This window comes from Theropithecus gelada, chromosome 9 (assembly GCF_003255815.1).
Source record: "Theropithecus gelada isolate Dixy chromosome 9, Tgel_1.0, whole genome shotgun sequence".
Taxonomy (NCBI): Eukaryota; Metazoa; Chordata; class Mammalia; order Primates; family Cercopithecidae; genus Theropithecus; species Theropithecus gelada.
The window spans coordinates 49857086-49882512 of NC_037677.1; the positions used below are offsets into that span (position 1 = coordinate 49857086).

Sequence of the window (25427 nt, forward strand, 5' to 3'; positions counted from 1 at the left end):
TATAAAATGGGCATAATAACAATACTTGTCTCCTTAGGTTAGTATAAGACTTAAATGAGGTAATATATGTTAATATATGTGCTTGGACTAATACATAATATATAGTAAATATTAATAAAAATGACTTACTATCATATTATTATTAATAGTTTCCAACCTCTTTATCTTGAGACATTTCTTCAAATAGAAGTATCAAAAGAATACTACAATGAACAACAATATACCCTTCACCTATATTTACTAACTGTTAAAATACTGACACATTTGCTTTGCATCTATGTATTTGTTGCTAAACCATCTGACAATAAGTTAAAAGTGACATAAAATCCTACTGGGAGAAACAAATGAAGTTTTCTGGGGAAAAAATGAACATAACAGAGAAATCTTAGAGACAGAAAGAGGCAAAGATGGAACAGAAAACAAATATATAATAGGGATTATTTTCAGAAAATAAAAGGAGACTATGAAGATAGGAGGGAGCGGGAACACAGGACAGAAAGATAATGAAGATTTTAATCTCAGAATTTGAGATTTCAGATACTGAGAAGATGATGCAGTTTCCACATAAAAAAATAAATCTTAGAATGAGAGGTAAAATCACTTTCTAAGACTAAAGACACAAATCCAGGGGCAAATGTGTAAGAAGGGTGAGAAAAAATAAGAGATGAAGGGGGAATTACTGGCCATAATTCCCCACATTAAGTTTATAAATTTGTACTTCTGTATAAATTTTAACATTCATGAATTTCTAACAGAAAACTCTGGTAGTGAAAGCAACACAAAGAGTGCAAAGCTGCTGTGGCATGAACACACTAGAATGCTAGTAGCCATGTGTTAATGAAGTGAGATCTTATGTGGCCAATCAGAGGCCAGACAGGCAGGTAAATATGAAGACATGAACCATTAGAGATATGGGCGAAGGCAAAAATGAGTCCAGTGGTTTCAAAGGCATGAGAAATGAAAGTTCACTGTCTCCGATATTATTTAACCTTGTTCTTTAAGTGTTGCCAATAAAATCAATAAGATATACAAAAAAAAGGTGTAAACTAGAGAAAAGAATCTTGAAGAGATAACCTTCTTTACCCACTTAAACTGAATTCACATACAGTTCCAGAACCTGATATTAAACCCACAAGCATAAAAATCATTGTTGCATAATTATTTACTGCAGTTTTAAAGGAATTTCTCTAAATTCTATGGCTACACCCATATACTTACAAATAACTTTATTCTTCCCACTCCCAACAGAACTTCTTGATTACTAAGATGTGTGATTTTGTGCTAATCTAAAAGTTCATGATTCATAGGTGAGACTAGCAAGTGCAGATGTTTGTATCTGTGTGTGTGTGTGTGTGTGTGTGTGTGTGTGTGTGTGTGGGGTGGGGAGACTTTTCTTCTTCATTTCTTATGTAACCTGAGTCACAGTTTTGTTTTCATAAAATCATTAGTGTTTCATGACCATTAATAAAAACTTTATACTAAAAGTTAAATGTACAGATTTTTATGTTTGTGGTAATATTATAACACAATCCCAATCAAAATTTCAGCAAGTTATTTTAAGGATATTGGCAAGGTGATTCTAAATTTTTTATTAGAACAGGCAAAAGACCCAAAACATCCAAAACAATATTGAAGAAGAAGAAAGTCGAAGGACTAACACTACTCAACTTCAAGGCTTACTATACAAAGCTACAGTCATCAAAATGGCATGTGTGGTATTGGCAAAAGAACTGACGTATCAACTGAATACAACAGACAGTTCAGAAATAGACCCACATATATATAGTCAATTGATCTTTGACAAAGGAGCAAAGACAGTTCAAAACAGAGTATAAAAGATAGTCTTTTCAACAAATGAGACTAGAACAACTGGACATCCACAAACAAAAAGAATGACATTAAATCTTTCACAAAAATTAAGTCAAAATGGATCAAAGACCTAAATGCAAAATGCAAAACTATAAAATTCCTATAATATGAAAAGGGAGAAAATCTAGGTGACCTTGGATTTGGCAATGAGTCTTTTGGATATAATATGAAAAGTACAACCCAAGAAAGAAAATACGGATGTTGGAAATGTTAAAACTTTTTGAAAATCTGTCCTGCAAAAAGTACTATCAAGAGAATAAGTCACAGACTGGAAGAAATCATTTGCAAAACATGTATCTGATAAAGGATTGGTATCTAAAATACACAAAGAACTCTTAAAACTCAACAAGAGAATAAATAACCCAATTTTAAAATGGGCAAATAGCTAGAGGCCATTATTCTAAGCGAATTAATGCTGGACGAGAAAACCAAATACCACAAGTTCCCACTTATAAATGGGAGCTAAACATTGTACTCATAGACCTAACAATGGTAACATAGACACTGGGGACTACTAGACAGGGGAGGGAAAGAGGAGCAAGGGCTGAAAAATTGTTGGGTACTATGCTCACTACCTGGGTGATGGGATCATCTGTATCCCAAATCTCAGTACCACACAATATATCCATGTATATGTGACACAAACTTGCACATACAGCAACTGAATCTAAAGTCAAAGTTGAAATTATAAAAAAATAAAAATGAGCAAAGATCTGAACAGACACATCACCAAAGACGATACACAGATGGCAAATAAGCATGTCAGAAAATGTTCAGTATCATTTATCATTAGGGAACTGCAAATTAAAACAACACTGAAATACCACTACATACCTAATAGCTAATGTTCAAAACACAGAACCAAATGCTGATAAGGATATGGAGCAGCAACAGAAGCTCTCATTCATTGCTGGTGGAAACGCAAAAGGGTAAAGCAACTTTGGAAGACAGTTTGGCAGTTTCTTACCAAATTAAACATATGCTTCCCATATGACCCAGCAATAGTACTCCTTGATATTTACCAAAATGAGGTGAAAAATGTACGCCCATGCAAAAATCTGTATATAAATGTTTATAGCAGTTGTATTAGTAATTGTTAAAACTTAGAAGCAACCAAGATGTTTTTCAGTAAGTAAATGAATAAACAAACTGTAGTACAGCCATACAATGAAATATTATTCAGTAATGTTTTTTGAGACAGAGTCTCTCTCTGTTGTCCAGGCTGGAGAGTGAGGTGATCTCAGCTCACTGCAGCCTCAACCTCCTGGGTTCAAGCGATCCCCCCACCTCAGCCTCCCGAGTACATGGGACTATAGACACATGCCACCACACCCAGCTAATTTTTTTGATTTTTTTGTCAAGACGAGGACTCAATATGTGCCCAGGCTTTTTCTGAACTCCTGAGCGCAGGCTATCCTCCAGCCTTGGCCTCTCAAAGTGATGTGACTGCAGGCATGAGCCACTGCACCTAGCCAGTTTTTTTGTTTTTTGGGTTTTTTTTTAATGAGATATCAAGCCACAAAAATATGTAGAGGAACCTTACATGTATTTTGGTAAGTGAAAGAAGTCAATCTGAAAAGACTATCTACTATCTGATTACAGCTCTCTGACATTCTGGAAAAGGCAAAACTGTAGAAACAGCAAAAAGATCAGTATTTACCAGAAGTTCAGCAAAAGAAGGGAGGGATGAGTAAGTGGAGCACACAGAATCTGAAGGGTAGTATCTGTATGATACTGAAATGGTATGGCATTATACGTTTGTCAAGGCCCATAGAATATACAAAACAGAGTGAACCCTAATATAAACTATGAATTTTAGTAAATAATAAAATATCAATATTGACTCATCAATTATAATACAATCATGCAAGATGTTAATCATAGGAGAAACTGTATCTAACGGAAGGTGAGAAAGCATATGAGAACTCTATTTTTGCTCAATTTTTCTGTAAACCCAAAGCTGCTCTAAAAATATAAAATCTATTAGTTTAAAAAAAAAGAACGAAAGAAAAATAAAGCATGACAAATGAAGAGAAACAATGCCAGAATGACAGAGATTTCTAAAACTCCATTCCTCCATTAAAGCACTAAGAACACTGGCAAATTTATCAGAATCAACTTTTTCAGAACTCTAGAAGTCAGCCAAATGCTTACGACAACTAAGGAGCATTTAATCAATAAAAACTGCTGAATCTCAGAGAAACAGCAAGCTCTGTGGCATTTTAATTTATCCAATAGCCACACCCATCTCCCTACCTTTGCGGTAGCTTGAGAACCAAAAGCATTCCAACAAGCATGGCAGCTGTGAAATCCAGCAATCACTAGAGATTGGGGGACAAAATGGGTTTAGAACTCTCCAAAAAGCACCACTTCCAAAGAACTGCTATGATCTGATCTCTCTGGCAGTCCCTAGAAAAAGCCCATTCTCAGGAGTTGGTTTGAGCTGATTCAAAGCTTGTTCATTAATTCCCTTATCCCTAGTGCACTGCTTAAAATCTCAGCTGCCTGAAATGACAATATCAATTGGGACAAACAAGAAGCTGACCAAAAATCATAAAAGGAAAACCTGAGGAAAGAAACGTCCACAAGAGGCTTTGAAATGCTCCAATATAGTCCTGGGAATAGAGAAGAACATATACATGTATAGGCTGTAGATGTACATGCCAAGGAAATACCAGAGAATTCCCTAATCTTCCACCTTTGGCTGACTTTGAAACTGAACAAGCAGGAAGTGAAGGCCAAGGCAGAGCTGCAAACTACTTCCGGGGACTGCAGGTGTGCCTAAGTTGCAAACTACTTACAGGAGTTGTAGGTGTGCCTAAGCAAACACACAGAGCGCCCTGATGGAGGGTGGGAGACTTATTAGTAAGAGGCATTCAATGAAATCTCCTTCCAACCGTTAGCTGACCACTAATCAAACCAAGCAAAGACTTCAAATATTTTTTTAAAATACAGACTTTTTACACAATCTGTCTAGAAAAGTCAGTAAACAACCACAAAAAAACAACAACAAATTCTGGCCAGGGAGAAATCTGATTTAAGTAGTTTTCACATTATTTGTATTGATTTTTTCAAATTTTTTGTGACAAGCAAGGAATGATGCTCATACATTCCCTTAGTTAAGTGGCCACAGTGAAGTGAGGAGGGGCAGAAAGAATGTAACTAATGACCAAACATGTCCCAAATTTGATGAAAAACTTTAATCTGCGTATCTAGGAGGCTCAACAAACTACAGATATGATAAACTAAAAGAGGGGTATATTACAATTTAACTGTTGAAAGCCAAAGAAAAAGTGAAAATCCTTAATGCAGAAAAAAAAGCCGGTGGGGGTTGGGGGGACTCATCACGTGGAAGACATGCTCAATAACATTAACAGCTGATTTCTCATCAGAAAGCATGGGGGTTGAAATATTACAAGGAACACTGCCAACCAAGAAGTCTACATTTGGCAAAACTATCCTTCAAAATAAAAGAGAAATTAAGATATTCCCAGATAAACAAAAACAGAGAATTTACTGCTAACACACCTTCCCTACAAGATACAGTGAAGTTAGAGACTTGAACAACTCACTTTCAATAATGGACAGAACAATTAGAGATATATGAGAAAGTAGAAGATTTAAACAACATTATAAACCAACAAGACCAAAAAGACATCTATAGAATATCTATAAAAATTAAATTAGCAATAAAAAAAAACTGCCATAAAGAAAAGCCCAGGCCCAAATAACTTCACTGGTCAATACTACAAAACATTCAAAGAAGAATTCACAGAAATCCTTCACAAACTCTTCCCAAAAGTAGTAGTGAAAGGAATACTTCCCAATTCAATCTGTGTGGTCCTGATATCAAAACAAGACAAGGATATCTCAAGAAGAAAAACAAAACTACAGACCAATATTTTTTAAGAATACATATACACACACAAAAAAAAAATCTTCAACAAAATACTAGCAAACTGAGTCACACAACATACCAACATACCAGCACAACACACAACATACCAAAGAATTGTATACCATGACCAAGTAGACTTTTGCCAAGAAATGCAAGGTTGGTTCAATATCTGAAAAAGTCAGTGTATTACTCCACATTAGTAGAACGAAAGCGGAAAAAAAAGATTATCTCTATAGACACAGAAAAAGTAACTGACAAAATCCAATACCCTTTCATAATAAAAACACTCAACTATCCATGAATGGAAGGGAACTTCAAACTGATAGAAAGTCTCTTTTAAAATCCACAGCTAACATCACATTAACAGTAAAATATTTAAAATATTTATTTTCCCTCTAATATCAGAAATAAGACACACCTATTGGCTTTCACCACTTCTACTCAACAGAGGTTGTAGCCATAGCAATTATGCAAAAGATAAAAAGAAATTCATCCAAAATGGAAAGGAAAAGGTAAAAACTATTTGCAGATAATGTATCTTGTTCACAGAAAATCCCACAGCTGGGGTCCCCAAACCACCAGTACCAGTCTGCAGTCTGTTAAGAACTAGGCCACACAGCAGGAGGTGAGCAGAGGGCAGGCATGCAAGCATTACTGCTTATCTGACAGGAGCTCCACCTCTTGTCATATCAGTGGCAGCATTAGATTCTCATGGGAGCACGAACCCTCTTGTGAGCTGCGCATGCAGGAGATCTAGGTTGAACACGCTTTATGAAAATCTAACTAATGCCTGCTGATTTGAGGCGGAAGAGTTTCATCCCAATCCCAAAACCATCCCCCAACCTCCCACCTGTGGCCTGTGGAAAATCTGTCTTCCAGGAGACTGGTCCTTGGTGCCAAAAAGGTTGGAGACCACTGTCTACAGGACTAAGCAAACAGAGGGTTAAATGACTTGTACATGAACACTGCAGCCACTCAGGACTGCAGTAAAGCTTATAACAAAGAGGGAAAGTGGGCCAAGGACCAAGCCTTTTTGTAAGCTCCAGGTAGGAACCAGTGAAGAGGAGTTTCACTGAAGAGGGTGACTGGAAAATAAGAATCTTTGGTGTAAAAATGTTCCTGGGGAAGTAGTACATTTGGGAAAGAGCTAGGTTTCAGTTATGATTAGAAGAATGTAGGTGAAGAGATGAAGAATGTGAGTTTGCTAGGATATGAGAGAATTCCAGATAGCATATCAAAAGGTGTAGGAAAAAAGGAGGTCTAGGCGGAAAAGAAAAGAGGAAGATTAGACCAGGTAAAAAGACAGAGGAGTATTACGATGAGAACATGAGTGGATGTATTAGTTCTCAACCACCAGTCTTCCAATACCCCTGAGTAAAGGATAAGGCATGATCCTATAACTAATGACAATAATAATGGGAGTTAAGGGACAGAAGAAAGCGAAGCAATACTCAGGAAGTTTTGGAATGGAAAAAGGTCTTTTGCACATGCAATATTGAAAAGGCCCTGGGGCTAGTACACCCAAACCTTTCTAATATCAAGGCACAGAGAGAGATTAATAGTTTTAAGTTATGCTGGGGTAAGGCTCGTCTTGGAGGAGGTTTCTTTCTGTACCACCCATCCCATAACTTGCTCAGGTGGATCTGGGTGTCTCAAACTCAGCACCAACACCCTAAAGATTGAGAGTTTCAATGAACTGATCAATCTATATCCATTCACAACAAACCAGTATACCTCAGCCCAATTGTTGGGAAGTTCTGTGCTAAGTCAGTCAAATTAGCAACCCCTAAGAATGCTGTACATTTTTCTCTCCTCAGTAAGAACCACTTGTGTGCATGATCCACACCATAGTCCCTTAAAATAAACTAAGTATAAGGGATTTGTGATCACATGTTTTGGAAAATGGCTACATATTATATCTTTTACCACCTTTTGCAAAATCACAGTACTATATTTATACATAAAAGCACAATGGAGTCCGCCATTTAAAAAATATTTATAATCTATTCATTCTCATACTCATTTGACCGGGGACCCTCTCTTTTTCTACAACTGTTGACATCCAAGGAACAGTTGTTTGAAAATGTTGCTTAACTTTTCTGACAAACTAATTCAGGAAAAAAACACACCCTTTATCTTATGCATACTGTGTATGTTGTAATAAATCGAATTTTATTCTTTGCTTTCACTGCAAAGAATCTTAGAATCAATGTTTTCCCTCACTTTAGGAACTATGACAACACCATGTTTTTCTTCCATTATTTCTTTAAACCAGTTGAACTATTTGTATTGTAAATGTGCTCCAAAATGACCTGAAATCCCTGTGGAATGAGATAAGAAAGTGAAAAGGAAAAACTAATAACTTCCATAGAGTGCCTACTGTAAAGTAGACACTACTCTAGGCACTTTTACCCCTGATTCTCAAACACTGAGAGAAAGATATTATTAATTATGTTTTAAAGATAGTAAAGTGGAGATGGTTTAAATAAATTATCTAAGCTTGCAAAGCTAATCTGTGCCAGGTCAGGTTTTGATCCCAGGTTTCAGTGACTACGGAGCCTCATTACAAAATAAGATCTGATCAATTTAAAGACTATCCTCTACTTTGAAAAAGAAAAGACTAAACAGTACCTTCAGCACTAAACAGTACTTTCCTCTGATTTTAATGGTACTTGTGGAATTTTTAAATTTTAACTTATTACATGAGCAAAAGACGACCAATCACTTGGCACTAATTTTAAATATTATTTGGAAAAACTATAAATTTAACAAAATTAACATTTCATCATTTCCAAATGAGAGCTAGAAAATCATAGCATAACTTGAAGTCCAAAAAGCAGATATACATAAAGTATTTATATTTATGATAAAACTAATGAAAAAACATTTGGGTCAAAAAGAACAAATTAGACATATTATTCCAATTAGTACCACATAAAACTTGAGTGCTTTTTGGTGCCTCTAAAAACAAACCAGACAAAAACAGGTTTTTTGAGGGTTGTGGAAAAGGGAGAATTATAATTCAAAATCAGAGGACAGCAAATAAAATCTAAGTTAGAACAGTACTTACCTGCTCAAGTCACTTTTTCCATGGTGATGATAGTGGTCAGGGTGGCTGAGATGGTAATGCTCCTGTCCACTCCACCTCTGGGGTGGCCTTTTCCAAAAACCTTCCTGAGGCTGCCGAACATTTCTGTCTGGTCGGTCAAAGCGGTTCATATTGTCACACTCCACTAGACAGATTCAAAAGAAAAAGACTATAAACATGTACATACTCCATAAAAGTTAACTCTTATAGCTTGATAATTAAATGTTGCTGAAAATATTAAAAAAAAATTCTAAAAATATCAGCCATTTATGTTAATCACAATATCAAGATTTCTAAAAGCATAACCAGTTCTTCTGGTGAAAACTGAACTTAATATCATTCAAAATGAAGTAAATTATAAAACTTTTATATCACAGTCATGTAAACAATTAACTGCCACACTGTTTTAAAACAGGCAAATTATCCTGGAAATCAACATTATACATCTAAACACTCATAATCAGTTTTAAGTGGTTTTTATCACTGTCACAAGTTGGCTCTGATTTCAGAATGAAAATGACAGGAAACAGTAGATTTTTAAGAGAATTCATTCCTATAAATGACTGCTACAATTAATTTTCATTGATTTCCAGAAGCACAAATTAACTTTTCATCACAAACAAATCACACTTTTAAAATTAAGCTCACATTTTCAGAAAGAAAGACGCTTCAATCTGCCTGCAATAGGAGCTTGTTCTAAAGTCCAAAATGCCACTGAAAACAAAGCCAGTACTTTGCAGCAACAAACAGTACACTCCCTTAAATCCAAATACCACAAAAACACGAAAAGAATCTCTTTGAAACACCCCAAGCTTCTTCACTTACCCAAATACTTTTTCCTCACATATCTGAGCACTCACTAAGAGAGTTACTTTGCACAAGGGAGACATTGTGTTACCGACTGCCTACTCAGACATAGTTGCACCCAAGGCACTGCTGAACAGGCCTTCCTTCCTGCTCAACTCCCAGCCCTCCCTGTGGGAAGCAAGCCCAGTTTGCCCTGTGACTCCATCTTCACTCAGTGCTTACATAGCTACTGACTTAGGACGGTTACTAAAAATACTGCTAAACACTAACCCAAGCCACAGAACAGGAAAGGTTTCTCTAGTCTGAGAACTACTACATGAGAAAGTTCAAGTCCTGCATGTTCAGAATTCCTTGTAATAAAAAGCTATAAAAATCAACATAATCCCCATTTAAAAAAACAAAAACAAAAACAAAACCTCGCTTATTTAAATTACTGTTTCACTGAACCAAAAACTTGAATTTGAAACATGACGCGTGTTTCATTACAGTATACTGGATAAAAACAAACTTTGGCATTCCAAAAAAGGATATTGTAGTTTGAAAAGGACAGATGTTCAGTTCTCATATATACTGAATTCATTTTAATGTATTTCTTCGAAATGTGTAACAATTTACACACATTTTTTAAAGGACACTGAAATTTTGTTTATATTCACTAGAATCACCTTAAGAAGAAATATACATTTAATAATGTGAAAAAAAACTTTTTTCATGTTTTAAAAGAAACCTTACATTTGAACTTATTTCAATTTGTTGTCACCTTACAGGAATAAACCAAGTTTTGTTTTTTTTTTTAAGTTCACTTATAGAAAACTTTACAAATAAAGGCATGGTGACCATTATGTCCAAAAATGTCAGAAGTAGAAAATAAGATAGCAAAAGAAAATTTAAAATAATCATCTCGAGAAGGTTTTTCTTTTTGTTTGATGAGACAGGGTCTCAATCTGTCACCCAGGCTAAAGTATAGTGGTGCAATCATAGCTCACTGTAACCCCAAACTCCTGAGCTCAAGTGATCCTTCCACCTCAACCTCCAGACCAGCTAGGACTACAGGCATGAGAGGCCATGCACAGTCTTTCGTTTTTTGTTTTTTTTTTTAAGAGATGGGGTCTTGCTATACTGCCCAGGCTGGTCTCAAAATCCTGGCCTCAAGGGATTCTTCCACCTCACCTTCCCAAAGTGCTGGGCTTACCGGCCTGAATCACCATGCCCAGGCTTCAAGATTTAAAATTGCTTTTAGCTTAGTGCCTTTAGCAACATCATATATAAATTCGTATTTGTATTATATTCATAGATTCAGTCAAGACCCAGTTAAGTATTTCTACATGGTATTAAAATGTTTCTTTAGTTTAAGTAACTCTATATAATGAAGGGATAATCTACATTTAACTGTTCTGAATTCATATTTTTCCTCAATTTAGGCAAGAGAAATTCTACTCACTCCCAAAGCAAGAAACATTGTCAAAAAAACAACTTGATAGGTTATTCGAATGGTATCAACACTGTCCACACAGAGGACGAAGCAAGCAAATCGCGTGAATAGGCCAGGAGATGGGTTAAATATTGTAAGCAATTACAATGTAGAAACTGATGTGGTGCTTTCGTATTTGCTAAAAGTTGTAGGTTCCACATATAGACTCCAAATTGAGGAATCTTTATTGAAACTTGAACTCAAACATGGGCATAATGGCAAGTAAGCACTGGAAGCAAACATTTGCCATAACCACAAAAGACTAATGTTCAAACTGAGACAAAGTGGGCTTAAACTCTAGAGAAATGACTGCTCCAAGATTCTGCAGAAAGTATCATGTTTAACTTCTCAAGGCATCCATCAATTACGTGTTATATATTTGAAAATGCTGCTAAAAAGATAATGTGGAACAACACTGCTGGTGGTTTCTTAGAAAAGATTAAAGATTTTGAGATGAAGTCTAGCTCTGTCACTCAAGCTGGAGTACAGTGGCATGATCTTGCCTGACTGCGGCCTCCACCTCCCAGGTTCAAGCTATTCTCCTGCCTCAGCCTCCCGAGTAACTGAGATTACAGGCACGCATCACCAAGCCTGTCTAATTTTTTTCTATTTTTAGTAGAAAAAGGGTTTCACCATGCTGGCCAGGCTGGTCTTGAACCCCTGACCTCAAGTGATCCACATGCCTTGCCCTCCCAAGTGCTGGGATTACATGCGTGAGCCACCACCCCTGACGCAGAGACTGATAAATTTAAATTTAAAACAGGACAGGTAAGATTAAGAAAGAAAATGAGTCCCTCTGAATGTGTGTAATACCATAGGGAATGATGGTGGCTTGTGGCAAACTAAAGAAAAAACTGGTGAACCTGAAGGCATCCCAGTTCAAAAATTCAATGTGCTGATCACAACCAGATGCAGATGCAGGCGAGACTGGGCCCTAACTATGAGTTGAGAACCCCTGCTAGAGAAAAATACAGGCCTTCTGAAGGAAGTCTTTAGCATGAGATAAGAAACAAAGAAGAAAAAAGTGTGATTAGCAAAGTACTCTGAGGGGGAAGTCAAGCACCAAATTTTCTGTTTTACCCTTAAGCTCAAAAATAAATTTCTCTAAATATTAAAGGACAACCTGACAAGTGTTTTATTGATACAGGCACTAAAATATCAACCTTAGACCCCACAACTGTTAGCTTACACTCAGGGTCACCAAAACACTCACGTGTGGATTTCTCCGTTGGGGATCAGAACATGATACTACAAAGTGTGGCACTTTGGCAAGATGAGTACTTTGAACTAAGGGAAACTGGAAATGCCTCAGAGGCAAGGTCTTTCTGATCTTCCCATCCTCTTGTTTCCTGCCCTTCTTCCTTCTCCAAAGTGAGTTACAGAAACCAGAATTCCTCTCCCCAAGGCAGGTCACAGAAACTAAAAATCCTCTCCCTCAAAGGAAGCCCTAAAACCTAGAAAGATCACTCACTCTCTTTTCCTTTCTTCCTTGAAGACCCTCATTCCAGAGGGGTTCTGCACCATATGTGGGAGGCAGGAATACTACAGAGAATCCAAGAAGAATCTGAACAGACAGTCCTTGCTGGGTCACCCTCCCTGCCCTCAGTCTATCACCATTAGATCATAACCTTTTGTCCAATCACATTTCTATACAGCTGTCCATTCTTTATCAAGCCTAAGCATAAAATCAGAGTTTTCCCTGGGTCTTCGGGTCTTCATTTCTGAAGAATCCCATGTCATGTACAATTTTGATTAAATAAATGTGTTACACTTTTTTGTTAACTTGTCTTTTGTTATGGGTATGTCAGCCATGACCCTTATGATGGTTGAGAAAAAGTATCGTATTTTTCTGCCCCTACATTCTCTGACATGGTATGGCTCTGTGTCCCCACCCATATCTCACCTTGAATTGCAATAATCCCCATGTGTCAAGGGCAGGACCAGGTGGAAATAACTGAATCATGGGGGCAGTTTCCTCCATGATGTTCTTGTGATAGTGAGTTCTCATGAGATCTCATTGTTTTATAAGGGGCTTTTCCCTCTTTGCTCAGCACTTCTCTCTCCTGCTGTCATGTGAAGAAGGACGTGTTTGCTCCCCGTTCCACCATGACTGTAAGTTTCCTGCGGCCTCCCCAGCCATGCAAAACTGTAAGTCAACTAAACCTCTTTCCTGTATAAATTACCCAGTCTTGGGCAGTTCTTTATGGCAGCATGAGAATGGATTAATACAATCTCCAAAAACTTTCCTCCAATAACAGTCTCTAAATCCTAGCCCACAAATGTCCAGAAAACATTTGACCAACATTCTCTCCTTCTTTGTGTGACTACATATATCACTTAATAGGGAAAGATTAACTGCACAAATGCATTCACCAGAAAACAGAGTCTCCTCATGGCTTCTTCCATGAAATGACAATTTAACAACTGTCATTCATAATGAGGTCACAGCAAACTTGTATCCAAATTAAAGATTTCAGTGAGGTGCTACTCTTCTGTGGGCCAAAACTCCACTGGTACTGGTAGAATTAGGGGCACTGAAACCATTCGTTATGGTTCACAGTGAGCAATCTAACTTTTTTTTTTGAGATGGAGTCTCGCTCTGTCGCCCAGGCTGGAGTACAGTGGTACGATCTCAGCTCACTGCAATCTCTGCCTCCCAGGTTTAAGCGATTCTCCTGCCTCAGTCTCCCAAGTAGCTGGGACTACAGGCGTGTGCCTCCACGCTCAGCTAATTTTTTTCTATTTTTAGTAGAGATTGGGTTTCACCATGTTAGCCAGGATGGTCTCAATCTCCTGACCTCGTGATCTGCCCGCCTCAGCCTCCCAAAGAGCTGGGATTACAGGCATGAGCCACCACGCCTAGCCCCAGTCTAAATGTTTATCAAACCTGCATAATATAATCAACAACCAGAACCTATAAAGGACTAAAACCTGTAGTGGAAAGCATATTATAAGACTCCCTAAACCTCTACCAGTCCCTGTAACATTCTCATCTTCCCAGCCAAAAAACTGTAATGGGTGTGTATAGTCATTCGGGACTTAAGAGTCATAAAAACAATAATTTCCCACTTTCCTATAGTACCAAACCTAGACATTATTTTATCTTTGGTGCCTCAGGAGGCTACATATTTTAGATCCATGTTCTTACATGCTTTCTTTAATGTTCCTTTACTCGAAATAGCCAATAGTTGTTTGTCCTCTTCTAGAAAAATCTAAAGTACTGTTTACGTGGGATGTTTCCAAGAGTTCCCTCCTACTTTTCACAAGTCCCCAATCAAGACCTCAAAGACTAAATTTCCCTGTGATTGTACTTTTATCTAATATTTGGGTAACTTTCTGTTGTCTGCTAAAGATAAGGCAGGCTCTAAGATGCTTTCTCTCTACTTCCACTCAGAAAGGGCATAAAGTTTCCAAGAGAAGTTGTTATAATTCTGTCAAAGTAAAATGCATTACCTAGCATGTGATTTATTCCAAGGAAGTAAATCCCTCACTCCTCACTACCAGCCCTAAAAATTACCATTAAATTTCCCAGATCATCAAGTCTCATTATTCTTCCCCTATAACTTTCCAATGGTTCATGTTTTTCCTCTGTGTTCTACAATATTTTTCTACTTGATCATTCAAGTCACTAATTTGGATTCAATAGCAGTGATGTTTTCTGTCATTTACTGAATAAACTGTTCTGTTGGGAAATCTTGTCTTTTAACTCCAGAAAAAAATTGTGCTCCAATTCAATCTAAGTGATTATCTCCTTGGACTACTCTAATCCCCAGGGTTCTGTCATTTTCCTTGTTCTTCCTCAGTGTTACCTGTGATTTTTTTCTTTTTCAGCACTAGAACTCAGCTGTTTGCCAGAGCATACTAAGCGACAGCAGAACCACAAAAAGGTGTAACAATCTCTATCGCTGTGAGAGAGTAGTGGATATTGTCCTCACCTTCTCATTCTCTCCTTACGGAATTATACATGCAATGTCCTCTATCATGTGCAGAGCCTTCATTATGAAGAATACACTTCCCAGTCCCAAAGGTGCTAGGTTTGGCCATGTCACCTGCTTTGGCCAAAAGAATGTGCTTAGAAATTAGTGTCTTCTGTAAATGAAAGTGGTTGTCAGGTTAGCTCCAGGGGTCTGGGTGTTTTTCTTTTTTATTTTATTTCATTTATTTTTATTTTATTTTATTTTATTTTATTTTTTGAGGAGGGAGGTGATTTTATTTTAATTTTATGGGCTCCTTTCTCCCTTTTTTTGGTGATCTAATTGCATTGGTTAAAAGCAGCTAAGCAGTTCTTTAGAATACGCTTTCTAACCAAATCTAACCTTATTTAGACAATGCAGATGGACAAGCTTGGATTGTTTGAACTAAAATGGGAACACTAAACAACTATCAAACCCTCACTAATAACACTGTGACTTTGCTGTCAAGTGTAGATTCCCCACTTCAAAAAATCTTGTGACCATTTGGTATGGCTTATCTGGAAACTTTTGTAAATCTTATGTTTTAGTAAAATATTTTTTGTTATTCTAAAAAAAAAGGGGGCTAGCTCTTAGCTAAGACTTTAAGAGACATAATATGCATGTTTCTGCTCATCCTGTTGCATTTCTGCTGTCATGAGAACAATCTGCCCCAAAGTGGTCCTCGTCTCAAAAAAACATGGAATAGACCTCAAGCCAGTCCCATAGCCTCAGCTTCCCAGCTAATCCTTAGATCCATAAATGAGAAAAATAAATGTTTATTTTGAAAGCAACTGAGATTTTGAGAATGCCATACAGCATTCCGGCAGGAAAAATAAAAGCCTCACCAGTATGACAAATAGAAGCTGGTAGTAAAGCAGTAAAGCAGGCTACTAACACCCCAGTGAAGCATTAGGACAGATACCTCACCTCTCTGAAATATTCCTTGCATTTTTCTAGCACCATGGATAAAAGGATCCCACTCACCATTTTTACTTTATTTCTAGCCCATAGAGGCCTGTGAGACCAGGCAAATGTTGATTGACAGGAAATTCTCAGATTCCTAAGGGCAGCCCTCTCCCCAGGAGTATCCCCATTTCAACCTTTGCCCCCAGGGCTTTTTTATGCTGGTTTCTGATTCTCCAACAGTCCTTAAGATAAAAAAATCCTACAAGTGCTATGTCATTGGAGCAAAAAGAACCTAAGTCCCCTCTCCCATATGGATTATCTAAAGCCTCACCCCAGCAGTTACTGGGATCTAGAGAGAAAGACAGACTAGAATTGGGAGTAAAATGTACAGAATGATCCATTCAGAAGGTCATCACTTTCCAGAATTAATCTTTATAAAATATTTATCAAATTAAGATATTATAGTGTTTCACAAGTCAGATGGTATGTTTCTGTAAATACATTTCTTCCTAAAATCAATACGAGATAAAGGGAGGAAAAACTGGGTACATACACAGAAAAAGAAAAGACAACTCTTATCTGCAACTTACTTTATGGTATAAAATGTTATTGGATCATAGAGAATTATATCTAAGACTTACAAAATCAGGTTTTAAATATTTAAGTTAGTTTGCAAATGAACCTATTTTATATCACTTAAGACTGATTCTCAGTCTGAAAGGCTCCATTAAGATTAAGAAGTCTGCAAGCAACAAATATCAAATTGGCTATAGTCAAGTAGCTCAAGTATATACCTCTGAAGGTTCAATATTGTTTCAACTTACCATTTTCAAGAGGTGCATCCTCAGGCAGATCCACATCAAGCATAAGATCATCATCCTCAAGGTCACATGATTCAAGATTATTCAAAATATCCTGTGAACAAAAGCAGTAAAAAATATACTATAATCTAGCTCTAAGGATATGTACAACCATTATTTTTAGAAATTGAACTATATGATATACTGAATTTGCTCATTATCTGCACTGAAAGAATAGAATAAAACAGGTTTTAAATTTTTTTTAATAAAAATAGATTCAACTAGTTTAAGCTATTTCTAACATCCTTCTCCTAGTCTTCCTCCCTCCTAGTCTTCCTCCCCAACAGATTTTTATTTACATATTTAAAAACTTTAAGTCCATGTTTTTAACATCTTCCCTGGTAACATATTGAAGAATCAAAAATAGTAAAGAATCACCCAAAAGTTATTCATAATTGGTATAAGAGGTGAGAGGCTATGTTTTATTATTTCCAGGGATGGGACCACTTATATAAATAATAAAATGTCTTTAATAATGTGGTTATTCCATTTCCTTTACTGTGCCAAACCTACCTCCTGCTACCATTAAGCACTCTGTCACCTCCTTGGCTGGACTCAATTTATTCTTTTTCTATGATAGGACTAGACTATTCAAACTGGCATACGCAGTCCCTGCTGGCTTTTATTTGCAATCTTACCAGCTATTATCACTTCTTAGAAAAGAAGTGTTTTATTTTCAAAGAGTATTGTGCTGAAGCCTAAAGAACTGAATAAACAAAAACTAAGGTCAAGGTAATAAACTCAGTTTGACCTATAGCCCACTGGTGAGTCCTTACAATCCAAGAATGAATCCAAATATCATAAGACCTTTCCTTAGTATATACAAGTAAAAAGATCAAAAGTCCAACAAACTTTTAAAAGACTGAGACATCATGGTCATAAAAAACTCTTATAGAAGGGAAATATCTACTTTATTACAGACAATATGAATAAAATTAAAACTGTTTCCTATGTTGGGTGTTCCATGCAAATATGTTCAATTTTGTGTTGGCCCCTCCAAAAGTAACTAGAAAAATTATCTGAAAAACAAAATCTCTGGAAATTTTTTTTTTTCATTTTAAAAAACTCTTGCAGAATGTTTGACATGCAATTAAACTGTACACATTTAAAGCAAACAGGAGAGAGTGCCAAGATGGCCAATTAGAAGCAGCTATAGTCTATGGCACTCATGGAGAGGAATGAAAGCAGCGAGTGAATTCACCACCTTCAACTGAAATATCCAGGTTCTCGCATTGGGACTGACTAGACAAACAGTTTCACCCACAGAGAATGAAGAAAAGCAGGGTGGGGCAACAGTCCACCTGGGACCTATGTGGAGCCAAAGGAACTCCCAACCTCAGCCAAGGGAAGTGGTGAGTGATTGTGCAATCCCACCTTGGGAAACCACACTTCTCCCACAGGTCTTTGCAACCAGCAGAACAGGAGATCCTCTCATAAGACCACGTCACCAATACACAGAGCAGTGTGGCGTCCAGGTAGGGCAGCAGTTCGGGCACACACAGAGATGCAAGAGTTTTGCATATTCCACCCCTGGGATTCCCGGCAAGGCAGATCTGTCCCTGCATACCACTAGGAGTGTGGCTGAATCCAAGGATCCAAGCAGCGTCGTTCTGCAGGCCCCACTTGCACGGCACCTTACAAGTTAAGACCCACTGACTTGGAATTCCAGCCAGCCAGCAATGACAGGCCAGAGTCTGCCTGAGAAGGACTGAGTTTCCAGGAGCAGGGGCAGTCACCATCTCTGCCATCTGGTCAACTCAGCTGATCCAGTCTGCTGGCTCCGGAGAGTCCAGATAGTCCAAACAAGGAAGGGTCCCCCACAATGCAGCACAGTTGTGCTACCAAAAAGCAGCCAGACTGCTTCTTTAAGTAGGTCCCTGATCCTGTTTCTCCCGAATGGATGAGACCACCCAACAGGGTCTCCAGCCACCTCCTACAGGTGCATCCTTCAGGCTGCCAACAGGTCAGTAACCCCTGGAATGGAGTTTCCAGAGGAAGGATCAGGTTGCCATCTTTGCTGCTTCATAGCCTTCACTGGTGATACCTCCAGGTAAGAAAAAAACTGAGGCAACTAGGGTCTGAAGAGGAATGCCAGCAAACCCCAGCAGCCCTTTGGAGGAGTAGCCTGACTGTTAAAAGGAAAACAAACAGAAAACAACAGCAATAAAAACATCAACAAAAAAGACCCCACAAAAATCCCATTCAAAGGTCAGCAACCTCAAAGATCGAAAGTAGATAAGCCCACAAATATGAGAAAGAATCAGTGCAAAAACGCTGAAAACTCAAAAGGCCAGAGTGCCTCATCTCCTGCAAATGACCACAACACCTCTCCAGCAAGGGCACAGAACTGGGCTGAGGATGAGATGGCTGAACTGACACAGTAGGCTTCAGAAGGTGAGTAACAACAAACTTTGCTGAGCTAAAGGAGCATGTTGTAACCTAATGCAAAGAAGCTCCGAATGATAAAACAACACAGAAGTTGATAGTCAAAATAGCCAGTTGAGAGAGGAACATAACTGACCTGATGGAGCTGAAAATCACAACATGAGAACTTCCCAATGTAATCACCAGTATCAATAGCACAACAGACCAAGCAGAGGAAAGAATCTCAGAGCTTAACGACCATCTTGCTGAAATAAAACAAGCAGACAAAATTAGAGAAAAAAGAATGAAAATAAATGAAAAAAATATCTGAAAAATATGCAATTATGTAAAGAGACCAAACCTATAACTGATTGAGATACCTGAAAGAGATGGGGAGAATGGAACCAACTTGGGAAACATACTTCAGGATATCATCCAGAAGAACTTCCCCCAGGTAGCAAGACAGGCCAACATTCAAATTCAGGAACTACAGAGAACCCCAATAAGATATTCCATGAGAAGATCAACCCCAAGACACATAATCATTAGATTCTCAAGGTCGAAATGAAAAAAAAAAATGTTAAGGGCAGCCAGAGAGAAAGACCAGGTCACCCACAAAGGAAAGCCAATCAGACTAATAGCAGACCTCTCAGTGGAAACCCTACAAGCCAGGAAGAGGTTGGGGAACAATAGACAACATTCTTAAAGAAAATAATTTCCAACCCAGAATTTCATATCCAGCCAAATTAAGCTTCATAAGCAAAGGAGTCTGCTTTGCAAGAGCTCCTGAAGGAAACACTAAATATAGAAAGGAAAAACCATTACCAGCCACTACAAAAGCACACTGAAGTACACAAACAAGTAACACGATGAAGCAACCACATAAACAAGTCTGCAAAATAACCAGCTAGCATCATGATGACAAGATCAAATTTACACACAATACTAACCTTAAATGTAAATGGGCTAAATGCCCCAATTAAAAGACACAGAATGGCAATCTAAATAATTAGCCAAAATCCACTGGTATGCTGTCTTCAAAAGACCCATCTTGCATACAGAGACACACATAGGCTCAAAATAAAGGGAGGGAGGAATATTTACCAAGCAAATGGAAAACATAAAAAAGCAGAGGTTTCACTCCTGGTTTCTGACAAAATAGACTTTAAACCAAGAAAGATCAAAAAAGACACAGAAGGGCATTACATAATGGTAAAAGGTTCAATTCAACAAGAAGACCTAACTATCCTAAATATATATGCAGCCAAAATAGGAGTACCCAGATTCAGAAAGCAAGTTTTTAGAGACCTACAAAGAGATGCAGACTCCCACACAATAACAGTGGGAGACATTAACACCCCAGTGACAATATTAGAAAGATCATTGAGACAGAAAATTAACAAAGATATTCAGGACCTGCACTCAGATCTGGATCAAGTAGACCTGATAGATATATACAGGACTCTCCACCCAAAAACAACAGAATATGCATTCTTCTCATGGCCACAGGGCACTTACTCTAAAATTGATCACATAATCAAAAGTAAAACGCTCCTCAGCAAATGCAAAAGAACTGAAATCATAACAGTGTCTCGGACCATAGTGCAACCAAATTAGAACTCAAGATTGAGAAATTCACTCAAAACTACACAACTACATGGAAATTGAACAACCTTCTCCTGAATGACTCTTGAGAAAATAATGAGAGTAAGGCAGAAATCAAGAAGTTCTTTGAAAGTAAGGAGAACAAAAAGAAAACATACCACAATGTCTGGGATGCAGTTAAAGCAGTGTTAAGAGGGAAATTTATAGCACTAAATGCCCACATCAAAAAGCTAAAAAGATCTCAAGTTAACAACCTAACATCACAACTAAAAGGACTAGAGAACAAAGAGCAAACCAACCCCAAAGTGAGCAAAACACAAGAAATAACCAAGACCAGAGCTAAACTGAAGAAGATGGAGACACAGAAATCCCTTCCAAAAAAAAAAAAAAAAAAAAACAACGAATCCAGGAACAGTTTTTTGAAAAAGTTAATAGACAACTAGCTAGACTAATAAGAAGAAAAGAGAGAAGAATCAAATAAACATAATCAGAAATGATAAGGGGAATATCACCACTGACCCCACAGAAATAGAAACAATCATCAGAGAATACTATAAATACCTCTATGCACATAAACTAGAAAATCTAGAAGAAACAGATAAATTCCTGGACGCATACACCCTTTTTGGGAGAAAAGTTGAGAAGCTGAGGCAGGGCTCGCAAGTCTGCTGAACTTGCTGGCTCCTTGCTTCTAGCACTCCCATTATCTCAAGTAGCCATATGTTTCTCGTTCACTTAATACACCATTTCCTTTCAACCCCCACATCCTCACCACCTGTTTCTTTGTTTGAGCACCAATAAATAGCATGGGCTCCCAAGATCGGGGCCTTCACAGCCTCCACACTCACAATGGACCCCTGGTCCCACTTCCTCTCTCAAACTATCTTTGTCTCATCCCTTTGACTCCACTGGACTTCATCATCCCAACGCCTGTTATTGGGTCTGATCACCCCAACAAGCCTCCCAAGACTGAACCAGGAAGAAACTGATTCCCTGAACAGACCAATAATGAGTTCTAAAATTGAGCCAGTAATAAATATCCCACCAACCAAAAACAAAGCCCAAGACCAGATAGATTCACATCTGAATTCTACACAAAGAAGAGCTGCTATCAGTTCTACTTAAACTATTCAAAAAAATTAAAAAGGAGGGACTCCTCCCTAACTCGTTCTATGAGGTCACCATCATCCTGACACCAAAATCTGGCAGAAATATAACAAAGAAGGAAAACTTTAGGCCAATATCCTTGATGAACATAAATGCAAAGATCTTTAACAAAATACTGGCAAACAGAATGCAGCAGCACATCAAAAAGCTTGTCCACCATGATCAAGTAGACTTCATGCCTGGGATGCAGGGCTTGTTTCAACATATGCAAATCAATAAATCTGATTCATCACATAAACAAAACTAAAGACAAAAACCACATGACTATCTCAATAGATACAGAAAAGACCCTTGACAAAATTCAACATCTCTTCATGTTAAAAACACTCAATAAACTAGGCAGTGAAGGAACATACCTCAAAATAATAAGAGCCATATATGACAACCCACAACCAATATCATATTGAAAGGGCAAAAGCTGGGAGGCATTCCCCTTGAAAATCGGCACAAGAGAAGGATGCCCTCTCTCACCACTCCTATTCAACGTAGTATTGAAAGTTCTGGCCAGGGCAATCAGTCAAGAGAAAGAAATAAAAGGTATTCAAATGGGAAGAGAAGAAGTCAAACTGTCTTTGTTTGCAGATGACATAATTATATATTTAGAAAACCCCATCATCTCAGCCCCAAAGCTTCTTAAGCTGATAAGCAACTTCAGCAAAGTCTCAGGATACAAAATCAGTGTGCAAAAATGGCTAGCATTCCTAAACACCAACAACAGGCAAGCTGGGAGCCAAATCATGAATGAACTCCCATTCATAAATTGCCGCAAAAAGAATAGAATACCTACGTATTAATACAGCTAACGATGGAAGTAAAGAACCTCTTCAAGGAGAACTACAAACCACTGCTCAACAAAATCAGAGCGGAAACAAACAAATGGAAAACCATTCCATGCTCATGGATGGGAAAAATCAATATCATGAAAATGGCCATACTGCCGAAGCAAATTTACAGATTCAATGCTATTCCCATTAAACTACCATTGACATTCTTCACAGAATTAGAAAAAAACTATTTTAAAATTCATATGGAACAAAAAAAGAGCCCAAACAGCCAAGACAATCCTAAGCAAAAAGAATTAAATATATAGGCACCCAATACAGGAGCACCCATATTCTGCTGGCATCATGCTACCTCACTTTATATACAAGGCTACAGTAACCAAAACAGCATGGTACTGGTGTAAGAATAGATACATAGACCAATGGAGCAGAATAGAGAACTCAGAAATAAGACTGCACACCTATAACCACATAATCTTCAACAAACCTCACAGAAACAAGCAATAGAGAAAGGACATCCTATTTAATAAATGGTGCTGGAAGAACTGGCTGGTCATACGCAGAAAATTGAAACTGGACTCCTTCTTTACACCATACACAAAAGTTAAGTCACGATGGATTAAAGACTTAAATGTAAAACCCAAAACTATAAAAACCTTAGAAGAAAATCTAGGCAATATCATTCAGATAAAGATTTAGGCACGGACAAATATTTCATGATGAGAATGCCAAAAGCATTACAGCAAAAGCAAAAATTGACAAATGGGATCTAATTAAGAGCTTCTGCACAGCAAAGGAAACTATCACAAGGGTGAACAGACAACCTATGAAATGGGAGAAAAATTTTTGCAATCTATCCATCTGACAAAGGTCTAGTCACTAGACTCTACAAGAAACTTAAGCAAATTTATTAGAAAAAAAGCAAACAATCCCAATAAAACATGGGCAAAGGACATGAACAGACACTTCTCAAAAGAAGACATACATGCGGCCAACAAACATGAAGAAAAAGCTCAACATCAATGATCCTTAGAGAAATGCAAATAAAAACCAAAATGAGATACCATCTCACGCCAGTCAGAATGGCTATTATTGAAAAGTCAAAAAGCAACAGATGCTGGCATGGCTGTGGAGAAAAAGGAACACTTTTACACTGTTGGTGGAAGTATAAATTAGTTCAACCATTGTGGTAGATGGTGTGGTGATTCCTCAAAGACCTAGGGGCAGACATGCCATTTGACCCAGCAATCCCATTGCTGGATATATACTTGAAGAAATATAAATAATTCTATTATATAAGGATACATGCGTGCATATGTTCATTGCAGCACTATTCACAGTAGCAGAGACATGGAATCAACCTAAATTCCCATCAATGACAGACCAGATAAATCAACTGTGGTACATATACACCATGGAATACTATGCAACCACAAAATGGAACAAGTACTTTGCAGGGATATGGTTAGAGCTGGCAGACATTATCCTCATCAAACTAACGCAGGAACAGAAAACCAAACACCGCATGTTCTCACTTACATGTGAGAGCTGAATGATGGGAACACATGGACGCACTGCAGGGAACAACATGCACTGGGGCCCAGCAGAGGGCAGAGGGTGGGTGGAGGGATTGGATCAGGAAGAAAAACTAATGGATGCTGGGCTTAATACCTGGATGATAGAATGATGTGTGCAACAAACCACCATGGCACACGTTTACATGTGTAAGAAACCTGCATGTCCTGCACACATATCCCTAAACTTAATAAAAGTTAACTTAAATAAAAGTCGAAAAAACTAAACTGATAAATGTTGACATTATAGTCATGGTATGGAAACACCATCGAAATCAAGACAACAAACATATACATTAACTCCAAAATGTTCCTCATGCTTCTTCACAAATGTTTTCCCCCATTTGAACATAGTTCTTTGTTAATGAACTAGATGTTAACTGTTTAAAAAAAAAGCAAGCAGCAGTTATCTAAAACAGCATGTACAGAATTACCCATTTTATGAAAATAAAAACACTGTAATATACATAGAAAATAGTTGGAAAGAAACCAAAACACAAATTAACTTTTGGAAATCTCATATTTCCAAAGTGGCTAACGTGGTTAATGCCTGTATTCTTAGCACTTTGGGAGGCTGAGGCAGGAGGATTGCTTGAGCCCAGGAGTTTGAGACCAGCCTAGGCAACATAGGGAGATCCCATCTCTACAAAAAAACCCACATTTTTTTCTTTAAATAAATAGGCCGGGCACGGTGGCTCATCCCTGTAATCCCAGCACTTTGGGAGGCCACAGTGGGCAGATCACCTGAGGTCAGGAATTCAAGACCACCCTGGCCAATATGGTGAAATTCCATCTCTATTAAAAATACAAAACTTAGCCAGGGTTGTGGCAGGCACCTGTAATTCCAGCTACTGGGGAGGCTGAGGCAGGAGAATTGCTTGAACCCGGGAGGTGGAGGTTGCAGTGAGCCGAGATCGCACTACTGCACTCCAGCCCAGGTGACAGAGGGAGACTCTGTCTCAAAAAATATAAATAAATAAACATAATAAAATAAAATAAATAGAAGAAATGAGAGTTTTATTCTTGTTTGGTTTAGAGTACCTATGTTTTCTCATTTATCACAATAAGCATTATGATATAAGT

The 25427-nt window shown here is 37.8% G+C and overlaps 1 protein-coding gene across 6 annotated transcripts in view; it reads right to left on the reverse strand.

The window, feature by feature from the left end:
• CCSER2 (coiled-coil serine rich protein 2) overlaps nucleotides 1–25427 on the reverse strand; it is a 203513-nt gene that overhangs the window by 72136 nt on the left and 105950 nt on the right. For 4 of the 6 annotated variants that reach the window (XM_025396519.1, XM_025396522.1, XM_025396521.1 and 1 more), the window contains exons 4-5: nucleotides 16817–16907; nucleotides 8838–9000 (exon numbers count right to left, since the gene is read on the reverse strand). In XM_025396519.1, coding sequence (XP_025252304.1) covers nucleotides 8838–9000; nucleotides 16817–16907 — 254 coding nt within the window. Of the gene's footprint in view, nucleotides 1–8837; nucleotides 9001–9503; nucleotides 9549–9680; nucleotides 9894–16816; nucleotides 16908–25427 lie in introns of those variants that run through there. The other 2 variants (XM_025396524.1, XM_025396523.1) reach the window with 2 other exon arrangements.